Raw genomic sequence first — 20848 nt, forward strand, 5'->3', positions numbered from 1 at the left:
CAGGTATTGTTCCTAAAACAGTTATGGAAATCCCGTTTAGCTTTTCTGCAATGGAGTCACCTGCCTAGCTTGTTTCCAGGAAGTGGGAGGAGAAACAGCCTTGGTAGAAGTGGAGAAGGTGGCTAATTCAATGAAGGGGCTTCCAAAAGGAAAACCCTCCAGGAGTGGATAGCATTTCTTCAGACTATCACATTAAGGGAGAGCGGATATAAAAATGGCGTTTAAAGTTTAAGAATAAAGTAGCAGACATCAGGAAGGTTCTCGTGTCCTGAAGAGATGTGATGAGCACAATTTTAAAGGTGGGGAAAGCCTCAGTCTTTTCTTATAGGATTCTACTCGATCGTTATTATGAATAAAGAGCTACTGTTGGTGTTCAGGCTGGCCTCAGTTTTACCTTGGCAAATTTGGATTAGTGTGTATTTATGCCAAGAAGGCATAAGAAATAAAATTCTGATAAAGTTTCCTGGACTGAAACGAAAGTGTTTAATCTGTTTATATTAAAATGTTTTTTATGAAGTGTTTGTTTGATCTGTACTTCTATACAAGGGGTGCTGTCCTTTACTGGCTTCCTATTTTGACGTGCTGGGTGTTGTACACTTCTGACTGATACAAAATGCCCAGGTTACAAGGTAGAGTTTAGTGGTGGTCAGCTTTGATGCAGGAAAAGCTACTGCTACAGTAAAAGTACAGTTGTGTACATTTACCATAAATGTAGATGTTTTATGAGTGTATTCACTGTTGCAGCCCTGACTTGTGGGATTTCCCATCATGGAAGCCCTTGGTCAGCCAGCCTACCACAGACTTTTCCCTCCTCCAGGAGCTGGCAGACAGCCTATCTGACATCACTACATTTGGGTATAAAGGGAGTCAGCCAGCTCAATTACCTTAGTACTTTCTTGCCCCCACCAAGCAGGAGCCCCCTAGCATGTGTCTGAGACAATGGAATCCAGAATAGCTGAGAAAGAGGAAGTGGAGGGAGTTACCCAGACTTTGAAGGTGAGTGTCTTAACTCATCCAGTAGACCAGAGGGGAAGGAGGGAGGGAATAATACTGCAACTGTGAATACAAGAACACCTACATTTATGGTAAGTGCACGCAACTGTACTATGTTCTTTATGTTACACTGTTTCAATCCTAACTTGTGGAATGATTCTCAAAGCTGAAAAGTAGGGCAGATACAAGATTAAGGACAGGCAAGGATGTTCTGCAAAATAGCAGTGGCAAATCCTGCTCTGGACTTGGAAAAGGTAGGAAGATAGTAATGTTTGGGAAAGGTAAGCACCGAAGACTTCCAAAATGCACATTGTGGCAACCCCTTTAAGAAAGGCTGTAGAGGTAGCAGTAGCCCGGGTGGAATTTGTCCTTACAGTATCAGGGGGCTCCTTACCACGACAGCTTTAACAAAAGGAGATATAGGGGAAGACCCATTTAGAGACAGTTTGTTTTGAAACTGGTCACTGCTCAACGCTATTGGCAAAGGCCACAAAAAGTTGGTCTAATTTCCTGACATTCTTGGTTCAGTCTTTAAGTAATAACACAGTAGCCTATGGACATCCAAAGAATGGAGGATCTTTTCCTTGTTTTGGGGGAAGAAAGCAGTCAAATGTATGGATTAATTTAGCTAATACTCTGTCATTATCTTGGGCATAAAGGAAGGGCTAGTTCTGAGTGAGACTCTGGGTGGAAGATGATGAAGGGTTTCACAAGCTCAGACACCCTTCTGGCCAAGGTAAATAGCTAGTAGAAAGGCAGTCTTCCAGGTCAAAAGTTTTAACTCCGTGGAAGCAGGCGGTTGAAAGGGTGGAAGGGTAAGTTTTTCTAAAACAAAACTGAGGCCGCAGGCAGGAACAGGTGGCTTTCTGGGAGGCCTAATGTGGAAAACCCCTCTCAGAAACTGTTTCATGATGGGGTGAGAAAAGAGGCGGCAGCTGAAAAGGCAGATATAGCTGAAGCATGGATTTTAATGTTGCAGCACGAGAGGCCTTTTTCAAAAAGGCTGGACAAATAACATAGGATGTCAGGAATCGGAGCCAGATAAGAATTTTGTGCCTTCTGTCTACACCAAAAGATGAATCTATTCCATTTGGCAGAGTAAGACTTCCTAGTGCTAGGTCTCCTGACCTCTTTCAGAATGTTCAGGACCTGTTTATCAAGGAGAGGTTCCTTTCATGGGATCAAGGTATCATCCATACTGACAATCTGAGTATCTGCAAGGTTAGAGTGCATTACCTTGCCTCTGTTCTGCATTAGTAGGTCTACTCTGTGGCAGCTGCCATGGCTACATGCTGGTTAGGCTGAGGAGCAGAGGGTACCAGTGCTGCCTGAGCCAATCTGTGGCTACCAGGATTACCCTTGGCCCCTCTTCCCTTATCTTTAGCAAAACCCTGGGGAGCAGTGGTATTGGAGGGAAGGCACAGAGGAAAAGGCCTGTCCAAGTGAAGAGAAGGCATTTGTTTTCCAGGTTGAGTTCAATTTGTTCATGGAGCAAAACTTAAGTGAGGGTTTTCTTTGGTGGCAAAAAGGTTGATTTGTGGCACACCCCACCTTTCGGCTATGCTGAGAAAGATTTCCAGATGTAGTTGCCAGCCATGTGGGTCTGACAGACCTTTGCTGAGGTGTTCTGCTGTCTGGTTGCTTTCTCCTGGTAGGTACTGTGAAATGAGGTGCAACCCAAGGGAGTGAGCTGTTTCCCAAACATCCATGGCTTGGCAGCAAAGCAGGTAAGAATGGGTCCCTCTCTGTTTATGTACCACATAATCATGGCATTGTCTGTCTTCATCAGTAAGATTACAGGTTTCAGAGTTTGTTTCTGAGGAGTAATCCTGAAGGGGGGACCTGGTACCACTGAAGTTTATTCATGTGAAGTATGGCCTGGGGAATCATAAGGATGTCAAGAGGCCACGTTATCCAGAGCCATGAGACTCGTACAGCTGATTCCAGAAGGGCAAGATTTTTGTGCATTTAGGTGAATCCCACTGAGGTTAGAGGATCTTGGTGAAAAACAGGTCTCAGAGTTTTTCTATGTTTGCTGCTTGAATGAAGCAATCATCCAAATAGGGAAGAAATGAACTCTCTTTGTCCTGCAGAAGGCTATCACTGGTGCTAGGTATTTGAATATGGAGGTTATTTTTGAAGAGTTAGCATTTTGAATTTTGGAACCTGTAAGAACTGATTGAGCTTTGACAGGTAGGAAGACTCTGAAATAAAAACCTCTTGCTTGTAAGTGTTCTGGTACAGGTTCCACAGAACCTTGAGTGCACATAATCTCTATCTGGGTAGATACTTTGGATTTTTGGCTTGGAGGAATGTCTGGGAGGCTTGAGTAAATCAAGGGTTGTTTGAACTTGAGCATGTAACCCTTTGAAATGATGTTTATTACACAATAGTCTCTGGTAATGAGAGTCCAGTTCCTGTGGAACAGTGACAGCCTCCCCCCAAGCCTGGAAGGGGGTAGGGAGTACCATGCAAGAGTCATGGCTGCTCCCTACTAGTGGCCTGTGGACGAGAACTCCCTGGTCTACTGAAGTTTGTTTGCCATTGCCTGGGCCATTGATGCTGTCTTTCACTCCTTTTCCTTTACCCTACCAAGCAATGGCCCTTTCCAGCCCAATCTAAACCCAGATAAAGAAAACCCCATAGGGATGTGTACAATGTCTTTTTATATGTTTTTTAAAATAGTCATTTAATATGTATTTTATATGCAATGCTCTGATTGGTTGTTATAGTGTATTTAAATGGTGTGTTTTAATTGAATAATTGGTTCTGATGAAGTCCAGGGTTTCCTGGATGAAAGTGCTTGACTACATTATACATTTGGATTATTAAACTGACTTTTTGGAATATTTTTCAAGTCTGCATTGCTTTTTGCACCATCATTCAGTTGAGCTGGAAGGTGGTTGTGTTCTTGATTTTAGTTCGCCTTTTTTTCACCAGTTGTGCAATCTAGTTTTGTTTGCAGTGTGAGCCAGGATTGTTTGTTGGTGCTTTTTATGTTATTCAACTGTTGGAGTTTTGCCCATTATGGAAGGGATGCAGAGCGAAATGCTTGATGATAGATCCCTACAGACATTAGCCAATGCTGAGGATTCAGCACTGAATAGTGGAAACCTCACACAATTAATTTTGGCAATGTCACAAAAAGTTTCACAACTACAGGAAACTGTGGATAATTTAAGACCTAATATCGTTTCTGGTATTAAAATGGGTTCCCATGGTAACAAGGAACCACGTTTTAAAAGTACATGTAATCACTTGCTTCCAGGATTTCTCAATTCCGGTTCAGCTATGCTGACCCAGACGGAGATACCGTGTGGGTAAGGGAGACATACTTTACGTGAAACGAATGATTCACGGAACTTGAGAGACTGGCTAAACATGGATAACTTTTCTTTCGCTGGACCTAACTCGCAGGTCAATAAAGGGAACATTAAAACTGGACTTAAGGACTTTGAATCTATGTTACTGAAGGTACGTAACCTTTTTGAAAGAAACATTGTGCAAAAAGCGAGTCCCTAGAGGACTTAGAATGTTTAAATTTCCAAATTGTTTGTTTAAAGGCGATATAGAATGTGATAATTTAATTGAAATGTTTGACAGGCATGGGTTTGAACTCATGGAGTTTATCATAAAAATTAATAACCAAAGAATCGATAAATTATTTGTAAATGTGAACAAATTGAACAATGTTATTATTAATGATGTTCATTTTGGTGATTATAATGTTTGGTACGAGGGCATTTTTGACAATGTAAAAAAGCAAACTGATATTAACATCAAAAGAAAGAGGAATAAGTTGTTAAGAGATGAAACAGAGTATAAAGAAAGGTTAGCCTACCCCTTCCCTAAATCATATTCATTTAATAATAATGATACACAAGGCCCACGTGACCAAGGGTAGAACTTTGAGAACATGGGAAACAATATGGAGAATGTTTATGTAGAAAACGAAAGTACAGTTTTGTACCTAACATAAATGTAGATGTTAGAGTGTCTTCACTGCTGCAGTCATTACACTTGGGTTATCCTGCCGTCAGGCGGGCCCACAGTCGGCCTGAGTTCCAAAGTCTTGGTCCAGCGTCGGTTGCTGTCACCTCTTCCCTGACGTCAGTGCACCAGGAGTATACAAGAAGCAGCCGACGCCATTTTCTTCAGTTTTTCTTGCCCCAGATGTCAGGTGCCCCCAAAAATGGCAGGCAATACATATTGCTAATAAAACATACAAAAAGGGTAAAATTAAAACCTTCAGTAACCAGCAAATACACCACATAGGTAGTATAGGCTAGTCCCAGATAAGAAAGAGGGGCTGGCGGGTGGGTAACCTGAACTGCAGCAGTGAAGATACTCGAACATCTACATTTATGGTAGGTACAAAACTGTACTATGTTCATCGTGTTTCACTGCTGCAGTCATTACACTTGGGTAGAATCCCAAAGCTGAGTTTGGGTGGCTGGCTTTATAGAGGATTTGGTGTGGCTATGAGGCCCTGCAGCACTGCAGTGGCAAAGCCAGCTCTGGATCTGGAATAAAGAGGCAAATGGTAATGCTTGGTAATGGTGTGCACTGAACTCCAAGTTGTAGCTTCCAAGATATCTTTGGTAGGTACTCCTCTAAGGTAGGCAGTAGAAGTGGCAGTTGCCCTGGTGGAATTTGGTCTAATATTACTATGCACAGGTTTCCCATGTTGTGTGTAGCAGAACTGGATACAGTGTCCTATCCACTTTGAGATGTTCTGCTTTGAAATAGCCTTTCCCTGTGATACTGCAGCATATGATACAAACAATTTTTCAGATTTTCTGAAAGCTTTTGTTTTGTCCAAGTAGAAGCGCAATTGCCTGTGTATGTCCAAGGAATGTAGAAGTCTCTCCCCTTTATTCTGGGGATTTGGATAAAATGTTGGCAAATGAATAGATTGGTTAAGAGCCACACTGGATACCACCAGTATAAAGGTAGGGTTTGTTCTTAAAGAAACCCTGTCTTCGAGGAAAATGATGAAAGGCTCCACTGCCATTAGTGCCTGCAGCTCTTGAGACTCTTCGAGCTGAGGTTATTGCCAGAAGCAGAGCAGTTTTCCATGATATATATTTTAACTCTGCTGAATTGGCTGGTTCAAAAGGAGGCAAAGTGAGCTTTTCCAAAATGAAATTGAGGTCCCAGGTTGGTGTTGGTGCTCTCCGGGGCGGTCTTATGGTTTTAGCCCCTCTGAGGTACTGCTTTAGCAATGGGTGAGAGAAAATAGGACGATCTGTATTGTAATGAGCCGAGATGGCAGAAGCGTGAATCTTAATGGATGAGAAGGATAGTCTTTTGTCCAGCATCTCAGTCAAGAATTGTAGTATCTAAGGTATGTTGGGTACCAGAGGATCAAGGTTTTGAGCCTGGTTCCAGGCACAGAATCTCTTCAACTTTTCTGAATATGATTTCCTGGTACTAGGCCTCCTGGCCTCCAAAATGACATCCATAACCACTTTAGAGAGAGAAGCTGTCTGTTTGGCTAATGAATCTGCCATGCAGCCAGGTTTAAGGTTTTGAGCTGACTGTGTAGTATCTGATTGTTTTGCTGAGTTAGAAGGTGTGGAATTTGAGGCAAAATCCAAGGTGGGCCTTGAGCTAAGTTCTTTAAGATTGGGTACCAGTGCTGGAGTGGCCAGTCTGGAGCAATCAGAATAATCTGTGGTTTTTCCTGACTGGCTTTTAGGAGTACCTTTGTAAGGAGAGGCAGAGGTGGGAAGGCATAAACATTTAGGCTTTTCCAGCTGAACGAAAGAGCATCCACTTTCCATGCTTGTGTGTGATAAGTCCTTGTGCAGAATTTTTGTAGTTGGAAATTCAGTGGTGAGGCAAAAATATTTATATCTGGGCACCCCCATTTTTGCATTATCATGCTGAAAACTTGTGGATTTAATTTCCACTCATGAGGATCCATGATGTTTCTGCTTAAGTAGTCTGCCACAGTGTTTTTCTTTCCTGGCAGGAATTGTGCTTCCAGATGAACTTGATAGGTTAGAGCTGTGTTCCACAAGGTCATGGCTTGTCTGCATAGGGGTAAGAATGAGTGCCCCCCTGTTTATGTACCACATCACAGTGGTGTTGTCAGTCTACTAGTAATTGTCCTGGATGCAGAAGATCCTTGAAAGCTGCAAGGGCATTTTGTACAGCCAACATCTCTTTTTGATTGATGTGAAGATGCATTTGGTCTGTGGTCCATTTGGCCTGAATATATTTTCCTGCCATGTGTGCTCCCCAGGCGTAATCCGAGGCATCTGTTGTTAAAGTCTGCCTTGCTGTGGAAAGAGTGAAAGGCTGACCCTTGTTGAGGTGACATGCCTGTGCCCACCAGCAAAACTCCTGTTGTAGGCAGGGAATTAGTGGTATTACTGTCTCCAAGCTGTGAGAATGTTGAGACCAAACACTTTTTAGGTATCATTGTAATTTCCTCATATGCAGTCTTGCATATGGAATTAGTAGTATGCAGGATGCCATGAATCACAAGGCCTGCAGAATTTTTCTTGCAGGGAGTTGGGACTTTGTTGTCATCAGTTGAAAATACTGAGTCAGTTGTCTTTGCTTGTCCGGCGTGAGATAAGCCATCTGGGCCGTTGTATTTAAGCTGGCACCCAGGAATATTATCTCTTGTGAGGGCACTAGTTTTGATTTCTTTTCGTTTACTGTGTACCCTAGGCAACTTAATCTTTTTACGAATGCCAGATACTGTAGAAGAATGTCCTTGCCCTCAGCTTGAATCAGGCAGTCGTCCAGATATGGATATATTTGAATTCCTCTGTCTGCAAAATGCAATTACTGGTGCCAGGCACTTGGTAAAGACCCTGGGCGCAGTAGATAAGCCAAAGGGCAGTGCAGAGAATTGGTAGTGCATTGAACCAGCTATGAATCTGAGGTATCTTCTGCAATTTTGTCCGATAGGGACATGCAGGTATGCCTCTTTGAGGTCCAAATTAACAAGCCAAGCTTTCTTGCTCAACATGGGAAGGAGCTGTTGTAGTGTCAGCATTTTGAATTTCGGAACATCCAGGTAAGCATTTAGAGTGGAAAGGTCCAGAATGGGTCTCCAGGCTTTGTCCTTTCTAGGTACTAGGAAGAGTCTTGAGTAAAATCCTTGTCCTTTTTCCTGCTGTGGTACTTTCTGAATAGCTCTCATGTCCATGAGAGCTGTAATTTGTTTTTGTGCCTCTGCCCATTGATTTTGTGGCAGGTCTGGCATTCCTTTTAGCCTTGGAAGAGTGTGAAAGTGGAACCTGTAACCTTGAGTCACAATATTCATCACCCATTTGTCTTGGGCGATTGCTTGCCAGTTTTGAGAAAAAAGTGCTAGTTTCCCCCCTAACGGAGCTGCCAAAAGGTAAGAGTTTGGCATTGGAAGGGGAAGTCATTGGGACTGTTTCCTGTAAGGTTGTGACTTGTCCTCACCTCCTTTTGGGTTTGATGCACCCCACTGTCGTGGTCTGTATGATTCTTGTGGCTGAGATCTGCCTCTTGGGCGTTTGTATCTGCCTCTTTGTGGCCTATCTGACACTGGAAAGGACCAATTCTTTGTAGGCCAATTTCTGCTAAATCGGGGTGGCTGTACCTGTAAGAAATCTTTCACTGTTTGCATAGATTTTGCCTTATCCTCCATTTTCTTTAATACCTCTTCTGCCTTAATACAAAATAAATTATCTTGCTGCATAGGAGCATCTAATAATTTTGCTTTAACATGACCTGGTAAACTTTGTTCATTTAACCAAGCATGTCTTCGAATCACAGATCCTGTAACTGCTGCTCTACAAGAAGCTTCTAATGAATCAAAACCACATTGCAAAGTATGATTTCCCACTTGTTCAGCTACATGCAATAAATCCTGCATTTCCTTATAGTCAGGTTGTTCTGCATTTGTATTCATTTTCTGTTTTGAGACAGTAAGTATTGTTGATATTTAAGCATGTGAAACTGGCAATTTAGAACCCTCACTGCTAAAGTTGCAGAGGTGTAAACTTTCTTTCCCAATCTGTCTAAAGCTCTAGAGTCCCTATCCGAGGGAACTGGATTCTTAGCCGTGGAAGCCTTAACCCCTTTGGGACCCTGGGAAATAGTTTCTGGGTCAGCAACAGGGTTTTTATGAAGAAATGTGTGAGAGTCAGGGACTCTGTAGTACCTGTCTGGCTTGACAGGAGCTGGGGGTAAAGAATCAGGATTTAAACTAGATTCAGAGAACACATCATCCACAATGTCCAACACTGGCGGAATAGCAAGGGGCCTGTGCTGAGGCAGTAAAAGAAAGTCTCTGAGCCTTTTCTTGGATTCTGAGTAATCCTGGCCCTCCCAATGGAAATGCTCCCTTATGGTATGTAAAGTTTCCCCAAAAAGAGTAATCCTCAGGAGGAGGGGCTGAAGGAATTGATTCTTCAGCATCAGAATCCTCATAGGGGGGTAAAGAATATCCCTGGTCTGACGAGGAATCAGAATATATTGAAACCTGGTCAGAGGAATCATAATCTGTATCCTGCCTAGGCCTTTTATCAGGGGGGGGATGGGAACCCCTGATCAGAGTTATCAAGTCTTCGGCCATCTTGATCATCTGTTTTTTAGGCATGGAGGCCTGTCCAGGTGAATGATGTACTTGCTTCTTTGTCTTTAATGTAGGCTTAGATTTGGCTGTAGTTGCAAAGGTAAGTTGAGTAGGCCTGAAAACACCCTCAGAAGCCAATGCCTGCTCAGCGGCTCCGGACTCATCTGAAGGGTTAATCTCCGTTGGCCCAACACCTTGTGTATCCTGAGGCCTAGGCACCTCCACGTGGGAGTTGGTCATGGCCTGTGATTCAGAGGTAGCGGGTGTCAGGGGCTGCGAAAGCGCCTCACTGAAAACCGGCGAACTGGCGACTGGCCTAGAAGAGGCTTCGTCGTCAGTTTTGGGCCTCGGATGCCTTTCCTTATCTTTATCTTTGCGTTTTTTGTGCATTCTGGTTGTCGGTTGTTCCGACGGCATTGTATAATTAAACCTTTGCCCAAAGTAATGGCGAGCAAAATCAAATTGACGTTTAATAGTGCGTTTGTTAAATCTAGCAAAAAAACGACAACTAGTGACATCGTGATCTGGGCCTAGGCATGGGATACAGTAAGAATGAAAATCCTTATGAGGTATTTGCTTCCCACAAGAAATACAATTATTAACTTTTACTGACATCAGTCTGAGGCAAGAAAAAGTTTCCCCAACAGGGTACTTAACTTTATTGAAGACTTCGGTTCTGAAATCGAATTTGAAATCTCAGGAGTCGGCCGACAATCACTTGCGAACTGCTTTTGCTTCGGGCACTGAGCGGCAAGAAAGACTGGAGAAAATGGTGTCGGCTGTTTCTTATATACCCCTGGCGCACTGACATCAGGGAAGAGGTGACAGCAACCGATGCCGGACCAAGACTTTGGAACTCAGGCTGACTGCGGGCCCACCTGACGGCAGTATAACCCAAATGCAGCAGTGAAACACGATGAACATCTGGATGCATACAATCAAGAGTACCCACCTCTAAGGAGGTCTGAAAGGCTTATTAATAAGGGTACAAGTTATAATAATAACAATCAGAATTTTTTAGGACAGCAGGGACGGGGGAGAGGACAACATCCCGAGGGCAGGGGAGGGGGAGTTACAACTGAATACTACTGAGACTAAGAGTATATCTGTTAGTTTTGAAGGGAGATTTTTAAGTTGTGGAGGGTTTAATATTTATAACTATTCAAACGAGGATATTAGATATGAGCACTTCTCACTTTTAAAGAAAGGGATGAAGTTCATCCCGGCTAGAAAGGAGGATGTGTCTCGTACGCTTTTGGAACTAAGAAACGACATGAGGAAGTTGAATTTGAAGTATATTTTTAAGAACGAAGGTAGTAATTTCAATTGCTTTGGTGCTTCCACAACATTTAGGTTTAAGAAAAAAAGATGTTACAACCCCCCCACTACAACCTACTATTGCATCCTTTGAAGAAGTTTGCACAAAGGACATTTTTAAAGTATATTCTACTAATAAGAGGGAACATTTTAACTTATCACCTGACGAAAGTAAAATTTTAGAAAGTATTAGGGGTAATAACAGTATTAAAGTTATGAAGCCTGATAAAGGTGGGGGTATTGCTATTGTTAATAAGATTGATTACAACCGTCATATTTTAGCTATGTTACATGATGAAGAGAGATATGCTGTCGTCTCTAAAAATGAAATCAACATAGCACAAAAAAAGATCTGCCTTAAGTTAGAAGACTGTCTGTTTCAGGGATGTATTAATGAAGCTATTTTTAACTTTTTGGTTAAGAAGTATTTATTAATACCATTAGTTTTTGGCATCCCAAAGATACATAAGGATATTTTTGACCCCCCCCCCATACAGGCTTATTATTTCATCTTGGTACAGTATGACTCATTCATTGGGTATATTTGTGGCCATATTGGTGAGAGACTCCTTGGCTCACATTGATTATATTCTCAAAGATTCGTGGGACTTACTTTCACTGTTTAAGAAAGAGATGTATAGTGACAATTGTTCCTTTACTACTATTGATATTTGTGACCTTTTCACCTCCATACCGCACGGGACTGGGCTGGAGTTATTTTATGAAGCCTTGTGGGAGAGAACCTCTTTGAATAACACCTTATTAAATTTGATGTTGTCAATGGATATTATCTTGAAGAGCAATTTATTTATTTATTGTATTTTTATTTTACATTTGTTGACTGGGCTAGTCTAACTGGATACGTGTCCATTTTCAGTAGAGGCCCAGGAAGATAAGCTCCAAAATTAAGCTAATGTCACAGGAGTAAAAAATGAAATGAAAACAAACAAAAATAAAATGCTGAATACATTATTGCTGGAGGCTAACATTGTAGAAACTAACATCAAAAAGAATCTAGTGTACAAAGTCTAGCAATACAGTAGTTCTAGAAGCATATATCTTTGGTTTAGGGTTTGATAACTGACATGTAGAAGAGTAGGAAAGAAAGAAAGACTCAAACTAATTATTAAGTTTGTTCATAATTATACACTCGTTAGCATACATACAAAGCTGAAATACAAGTGCCTGGAGCAGGGGTAAGGTTCCAATGTACATACTTACGGGGTAGTTTACAGAAGAGACTAGAAATTAGAGTAAAGGAGGCTTAGTAATCCCACTAGGTGGTTGTGGGAGGGTAGAAAAACAGTAATACTGTACAGTTATAGTGTTAATCTGGGTTACTGCATGGGCATAGCCATTGTGTTTTAAGGAGTAATTTTAGTTGATATTTGAAGAGTGGTAATGATGAAAGTAATGCTAGGTTGCTGGGAAGCCTATTCCAAATCTTCCCCACAGAATTAAAGAAAAGGGAGTCTCCTGCTTTATTATAGGATTTCTGTATGATTACTAATAATTTATTTGCTGAGCAAAGGGTAGTAAAATTTATATAGGGGGAGATTAGGCAACTGAGAATAGGAGTATTGTTAGGATGATAAGAGTATATTATGAGTGATAGTAAGCTGTTGAAATAGTAGCTGGTTATGCAGTTTTAGCCATCCTAGCTGTCTGAGATTTAGACAATGGTGGATTCTAAATGGTGAGCCAGTGGCAAATCTGGTTGCCAGTTTGAGGTTACTTTTGGAAAGATTAGTGTAAATGGGTGAGGCACAGAGGATGGTAGAGATTAGGTGGGTGTGGGCAAAGGTGGTTCTGACTTCAGGATAAGGAAAGATTTTATCCTGTAGAGAGAGCCAAGTTTTCTGTTAGTTTTAATAGTTGTGTTAATATGTGAGTCAAAGTTAAGGTTTTGATCAATTGTCATGCCTAATAGTTTGGTGGTCGGGTCAGGAGCAATGACAGTACCATTGCTGGACTATAAATTGGAGAGGACTTTAGTGTTGGAGTAAATAGCAATAATTTAGTATTTTTGGCATTTATTAGGAGGCAACGTTGTAGGAACCATTTTTCAACTGAGTTAAATGCAGTTTGAGTAATGGTTTGGAGCTCAGCTGACGAGGTGGCCGTACAGACTAGTGTAGAATCATCTACATATTGAATGCAGGTGGCTTGAGGAATATTTATATTTAGATCGTTAATGAATATAGAGAAAAGGAGAGGTCCCAGGATAGAGCCTTGAGGGACCCCAAGAGTAATAGGAAGATGAGTGGAAAGGTTATTGCCCCAGAGAACAGTTTACTGTATTTTCTAAATAGGACTTGAACCATTGTAGTGCCTGTGAGTTGAGTGAGAGTGATTTTAGTATGTCTAGAATAATTTGATGGTTCACCATATCAAAGGCTTTAGAGAGGTCAATAAAGAGTGCAGCGGAGAGCTTATTATTGTTACGATGTTTGTTAAGGCAATCAGAGAAGGATAAGAGAGCAGTAGTAGTAGTACTATGGAAAGGCCTAAAACCATGCTAACACAGTCTGATAGTAGGTTATTTTGGAGAAGGTGATCAAGTAGTTGTTTGTGGATGCATTTTTCCATAATTTTGGCTAGGGCAGAGAGTCGGGCTATGGGGTGAAAGTTAGAAATTTCAGTTGATTTACCACCCTTGTGAAGTGGGATTATGTGAGAGATTTTCCAGAGAGATGGGATGGAGTCTTCGGTAATGGTTCTATTAACAAGTATGGAAATAGGATAGGCAATTACTTTTGCTGCGATTTGCAGGTACTCAGCTGGTAGGAGATCGGCTAAGGGGGTACATGGTTTAAGTTTGGTAAGTAGGGTATAGATGAGGGAAGTAGGAACTGGCTTTAAATGAAAGGTAGGGGGTGTTCTAGTCAGGGGGAATAGGAATAAACAGGTGGTAAGGAGTTTTCAAGAGAATGGATAGTTTCTGTAAAGAAGGTATTGAAAGCGTCAGCAATCTCATTGGGAGTGTTTACGGAGAGACCTGATGGGGTTTGAGTCTTGGAGTGGCCTGGGTGCAAGTGTCTTTTTATAGCTGACCAGAAAGTTTGTGGGTTTTGTTGATGTTTGTGCTGGAGTTTAAAGTAGTAGTTTTTTTTTTGTCAAGGAGTATTGATTTTTTTGTGGCATTTCTCATCTGTTTATAGTTCTGGTGATCAGTTAGGTTTTTAGTGTTTCTCCATTTAGACCAGATCTTATTTCTTAATAAGATTTTGTGTCTAGTCTCTTTAGTGAGTCATGGAGCAGCTTTACTTCTAGTTCTTACAGATCGATTAGGGGCATGGTATTCCAGGATCTGTAGGAATCTGGAGTTAAAATAGGATACTGCTTCCTCAAGGGAGAGTTGTTTTAAGGGAGACCAGTCACAGACTTGCAGCTCACCCTGGAAGCTTGCAGGATTAAAATCTTTTTTGTTTTGTATAGTTTTAACGATGGTTTGGTTGGGAATGAATGTTTTTTGCCCAATTATATAAGTAAGGAAGTGGTTGCTAATATCAACAGGAAGGGTATCTGCTTTATAAGAGATGGGATGGCTATTTACTAGGATCCAGTCTAAGGTACTTTCTTTGCTACTGGGCTTATGGATTCTGGTTGGGGTGGTGGTTACTTGAGAGAAGCCATAGAGATTTACATGGGCTGTAGGTATGAAAGAGGTACAGCTATTCCAGTCTATATTAAAATCACCAAGTACAATGGTTTCTTGTGTGAAGGATGAAGAAAGCCAGCAGAGGATACTTTCAAGGATGTTGATGTTATTGCCTGGAGGTAGGTAGGAGCATATTATGTAAATGGATTTGCTAGCATTGACCTGAAGCTTAGAGATAAGGATTTATACATTACTATCTAAAGGTAGTTGTAGATCCACTGCGGAAACATGTAGCTCAGACTTATATAGAATTGCGACCCCACCACCCTTTTTGGTTGTACAGTCTAATCTTACTATATTATAATCTGGTGGGATGACTTTGTTATCCTTAGTTACTGGTTTGAGCCAAGTTTCTGTTAGACATAGAACATCAAAAGAATGTGTGTCTATTAGAGCATGAAGTTAGCTAATTTTATTATTTAAGCTCTGTATGTTAAGATGAGCTATAAGTAAAGAATTAGGAGTTCTAGTGGGGGGTGAAAGGGGTGGTGGGATGAGGTTGGTGGGGATTAGTTGGGGTGTTGTTGTATGGTCCTGGTTTGGGATGAATATCACCGTGAAGTAGAGGGTGTTGTTGAAGAGTAATTGAGAACTTCAGGGATTTGTAGAGAATATTTTGTGACTTTCTGGCTTGCTGGAAAGTAATACGGGCTAACCTATGATATTTTGGTGAGAGGTAGGTTGAGGAAGAAGTGATGTTAGCATGGCTATGGAAGGCTGGTTGACTCAAAGGTAGTTTGTTTTAGGGGATGGAGGGATCCAGTATAATGTAGGTTTTCATACAAGGTAAGTACAAAGGGTATAGATAGAATGGGTGTTACAGCAAGTAAGAGAAAAAGATTTGTAAGTCTTGGTTGGTGTGATAAGGGCATGGTAAGGAAGAAGATAGAGTGAAGTCAAAATAAAGGTTGATAATGAGAATAGATTGGCATGAGATAATATATTAGGGCTAGTAGTATGAAGAGTAGTAAGAGTGTGGGTGTGTATGTATGTACTGTTTAAGGAGAAATTAGTTTGGTAATTGGATAACTAGGGAAAGGGGTGTTGCCTGTGATGTATAAATGTAAGAGCACTGAGGATGGGTGGGAATTGGGGGTAGAGTAGGGGAGCAGAGTGAGCCCACAGGGCAAACGGAGTGGGTAGAGCCAGAGAGAGAAAAAATGTCGAGGAGAACAATCAGTGAAGTGTGAAAGTCAGAAGGTAAGATTGTAGCTGTGGAGCAAAGTAAAGAGGCTTGCAGGGATAGACTTGGGATGTTAGAGGAGTGCTGTGACGAATAAGATCTACTGGGACACTAATTAGAGAGTGAAGTAGTATGCAGAAAAAGGCTGGGAACTCTATTTGGGAGATAAGGTAATGAAAAGGTAAAGGATTACAGGGCAGAAAGCTAATAGTACAGTGCCACCTGGTGGTCAGACACTTTATTGCAGCAGGAGAAAAGGTACCTGAAGGGGGATATCAGGCTAGGGTAGAGGAGGGAGATATCCTAGTTAGCAATAAGGAGGGTAAAAAGGGGAAGTAAAGGTTATTTTAATGCTAGAAAGGAGGAGATTTGGCTGCTGGCTAACCTGGCAGGGAAGCTTGCTTAACCTAGCAGTAGTATTCTACGAAATGTAGTAATAACAAGTGATAGCACCATTACAAGACATACTTTCACTGTTTTCCTTTCAAGGAAATGACTGTTAGGGAGCAGGTTGGTTATGTCAGTATTCCTATATTCTTTGGTATCCAGCAGGGAACATTCAGGTAGGCTAGTGCAGGGACAAGCAGGAACACAAAGAGTAGGTACAAACACTGGAGCCAGGGATGCACAGCAGCCAGGGATAGGGCAAGAGAATAAAAAAGATCTTTAGTTTCGAAGGAGAATATTTTAAACAAAACCAAGGGGTTGCCATGGGTTCTAGTTGCGCCCCTTTATTTGCAAACTTAGTTATGTACAGTTGGGAGAAAAAGAATGTGTTTTGTACTGAATTTCATCATAAATGGTCCATGTATTTAAGATTTTTGGACAATATCTTTATATTGTGAAAGGAAGAGGACTTAGGTGAACAGTTTTGTGACCATATAAATGAAATTTGTGACTATTTCAAATTCACTTCCACACATAATAATGAAACAATTAATTACCTTGATGTTTCTATTAGTAAAGATAATCTTTGGAAAGAATTTTCATCCACTACATATAGGAAACCCACATTCTCCAATGATTATTTGGAATACAGTAGTAGTCACCCTCACTTTATGAAGAAAAGTATTGTTAAGGGTCAATTTATTACAGTGGCAAGAATGTGTTCATCCTTTACCAGTGCCATTAGGGAGATGGATGTTTTGAATCATTATTTTAAAGACAGAGGATATCCTGAGGAAATGGTTTTGGAAATGTACAACTTGGTGAATGATAACTGGGGTGTGATGTATATACCCTTGTTAGGAAGTACTACTGATACCCACAAGGAAGTAACAACTTCTAATCAACTTCTAATGAATATGAAAATAGTATGGTCCTGACTTATGGGTGTTTTAACAAAAAAGTTAACGACATTTTGAACAGAAATTGGATTTTATTTAGAACAAATAAAGTTTCAGACGATCATGGGAACCAATCCTAGATTTGTGTTTAAAACAAATGCAAATTTAAAATGCCTGTTTGAACACCCCACTATGATAAAAAGTGTGTTAGACAAAGGTACAACAGTTGTGGGCATTGTAACTATTGTAAATACATTTTGAAAGAACCAATATTACATATTGGTGAATTTGGTATAAAAGTGAGGACAACAGTGGGCAATTGTGGAGCAAAAGGTTTGGTTTACATGTCAGTATGTTAGAATTGTTTTAATTTTTATATAGGGAAAACAGAAAGGACTCTCCATAGGGAAATATATGAACATATTTATGCCATTAGACAAATAAATACTAATAATGCCCTTTTTAGGCATTTAGATAGTAGTGAGGGGACCGGATTAGGCCAACACACTAGAGAGAGCAGAAATGAAATGGCAATTAAGACTGAATGCCACCCATACCCCTGGGATTAATGAATATATTTCAATTATGCCATTTTTACAACATAGAGCCCTTGTATTGTAGTCTTAAGTCTTAAAAAAGTATTAAATGTTTACATATGTGCACATTGTCTTTTTATATGTTTTTTAAAATAGTTAATTAATATGTATTTTATATGCAATGTTCTGATTGGCTGTTATAGTGTATTTAAATGGTGTGTTCTAATTGAATAATTGGTTCTGATGAAGTCCAGGGTTTCCTGGACGAAAGCGCTTGACTATGTTAGACATTTGGATAATTAAACTGACTTTTTGGAATATTTTTCAAGTCTGCATTGCTTTTTAAACCATCATTCAGCTGGGCTGGAAGGTGGTTGTGTTCTTGAAGTTAAAATAAACACATATCAAATAATTCTGCTAGAAGGCATCAGACACTGCTTTCACAAACCATTTAAAAGCTAGTAATATCACAGCACTATGACTGTGCCCAGACAATTAATGTATGGTGTTTAGGCTATGTTATACTACAGGTACACAAATTCCATTTTGTGATGATGACAAACTGAAAAAATTATTTTATAAAAAATGAACATAAAAGAAACAGAGTGATTCTAATGCATTAGTAGTACACATACTACTACTACACTACAAGAACTGCTTTAATACATTAAAAGACAAAAAAAGAAGACAACAAAGCTCTCTTTGAACTCATACAGACTACAGAGTTAGGATACAACAGTGACTGAGGTTAACATGGATGTCATCGTGCTGCTTCAAATGAATCTTGATTGCAATGAGGCTTAGAAATTATGTAGAAATAGCTGAAGTTACTCCAAGCATCACTTACTTTTTCAAACTAAACTAGCCTCATCTTTTCAAAATATAAGGGTAGCAAAACTAGACATCCAGCAGTTGTACAGACTGTAGTTTTGTGTGTGTGTGTGTGTGGGGGGGGGGGGGGTCAAAACATTAACATGTGAAGGTGCCAAACACCTAACTCAATAAAGACTTTCTTTGGTCTATAAACAGAGACCTTCCATTAAGTTTCAAGCTGCAGAAATAATGATTTTCCTTTTCCAGATATGAAACTAAACTGTTAATAATCAAGAGACAGTAAGATTCATTTAATTAAAAAATAAATAAATGCTGAATCAAAGGAATACAAAAACTACACTGTAAAATATCACTTAACTTGGTTAAAAAAAGAATGAAACGAACAAGCTTCTCTGTAACTACTCCCAAATGCAAGTGCAAAGCACAAGGGGGTGGGGCACAACAAAACAGCACTATCAGAAGCAAGTTGACAGTTTTAGCCAAGTACTGCTGTAAACAGTACAGGGTATTTTTGATGAAAGATGCAATACATCAAACATGTAAACCTCAAAAAAGCAAAAGTTTCAGCTTCCTGAATCAAAAGGTCTGTTACCATTTCCATCAAAGGGACAAAAACGATTACTCAGGCTCAAGCTAATTTTTCTTAAGGTAACATTATTAGTACCCATGAGATGCTCTGAATGATGGTTTGAACTTGTACCTAAAGGAAAAGTATGGTTCGACTTCTGACCAGTGGAAAGGTCAATGCAGTGGAATTAATGCAGCTAACCAGAAGCAGGCAACCTTATGCAGATCTACCTTCTCCACCACAGACTACATTCAGTATACAAGTCTGCCTACCATATGTTCACATTACCTGTGCTTATAGGAACTCGCACACAATGACTCTACCTATATGTCAGTAAAATCAACATGATTCACTGATAATAAATGTGCAAGTTTTTTCAAAGTCCACCTGAAAAAGGCATAATATGAAAAGTAACATCTATAACAAGTATAATTTATTTTTTCAGTAGATGCTGGTGCCAAAAAATAAAAATAAAAAAAAGAATTGAATGTATTTCTGTAATTAAGCTCCAACAGCACTGATTTTCTAAAAATTAATTTGATACAGAAACAGATATTTGAGCACAAATTTTGCTGGTATTTCACAAAAGTACCTGGGTCCAGTGGTCTGTGGAAAGGCAGAGCTGAATCTAAAGCATGCGTCATATGGCTCCTGTAAACTTCACTAGGTTGATGTCCTCTGTGGAGAGGGTCAAAAGGGCTGTGCGATGCCACAGGATCAACTCCTGAGACAGGGGATTTGGCTGGGATGCACTCTCTTTGGGTTGGAGTTAGAGTGGCCTTCCTTTCATGGCTAGTAGGTTTTCCCGCAGTTATCCCACCTAAAACATAAACACAGATTTTACTGCACTGATTTTTACTCAGACATTACAAATGCATATACAGCACAATTTCATTAGTTTCTAGTAGTCTGTTCTAAAGCACAACACAGCAGCATCCTTAGGGGCCATATTTTGGTTAAAATCGGGTTATATTGGCTAGGCTTGTAAGGGCTCTTAAGCAGTTAGCTTAATCTCCTATGAGCCTATGTTGTTCTCCATTAAGTAAATCAGCAAGTGCTGCACTTCTCTACTGGCACTCAATATGCATCTAAACACACCAGCAACCAGTTATGTGCACTGATAAGTAATAAAATCACACAACAGTAACCAGTTTCATATCTTGGCATCCAAATAACTCCTAAGACAGCCATAACACCAGATGACTTCTGCACTAATTATGCATCCAAGATCCACTGCACTGAATTATGCATCATCTGCTTTATGCTCTCCTGAAAATTTGCATTCACTTGTGTAAGTGCAGCAGTGATGTCCTTAGTCATATGCAGTTAAACACTGCAGCCACTGATTAATTTGAACACTTATCTCAGTAACTGCAGTATCTAGCAAAGCCAATGTGAATGTCACACACAGTTCAATACTACTAGAACCTTGTGTACCCGACATGTTTTATACAGTCATACAAGTCCAGCTGTTGCTCAAATGCCCCAGCAACTGTTACATTCTGCCAGGAACATCAGCAGCTTACGTATCTAGAGTCAGCTCCCTTATGACCCAGTCATGTACAAAGCATGTAGTATTCCACAGCAAAGAATCAGCAGCTGCTGTCCCTGCAAACACATCTTCAGAGATAGATGCAACCACATTACAGGACAGAAATAGTTCCAACACAAACGGCCTGTTGACTCAATAGCTGTACATGGCTGTGTTTTCCAGCACCTATATGCAGTCACATAATCAAAATTTTTTTCATTTACTTTATTTTATTTATCGGGGTATGTCACTGATCAAAAATCACCAAATGCAGACTCAGCCCAGGTGGCACACAATAGAAGAGCAAAGTAAAACAATGACAGTAAGGAACATTACATAAGAAAACAATAATGTGAAGGAATATTTGGTG

General features: G+C 40.3%; 1 protein-coding gene across 1 annotated transcript in view; it reads right to left on the minus strand.

Moving 5' to 3' along the window:
* The window catches only part of NCOR1 (nuclear receptor corepressor 1), a 4682182-nt gene that overhangs the window by 727035 nt on the left and 3934299 nt on the right, over positions 1–20848 (minus strand). The window contains exon 32 of the mRNA XM_044054890.1: positions 19540–19767. Coding sequence (XP_043910825.1) covers positions 19540–19767 — 228 coding nt within the window. The remainder of the gene's footprint in view (positions 1–19539; positions 19768–20848) is intronic.

This window comes from Protopterus annectens, chromosome 13.part0 (assembly GCF_019279795.1).
Source record: "Protopterus annectens isolate FY-2018-M chromosome 13.part0, PAN1.0, whole genome shotgun sequence".
NCBI lineage: Eukaryota > Metazoa > Chordata > Ceratodontiformes > Protopteridae > Protopterus > Protopterus annectens.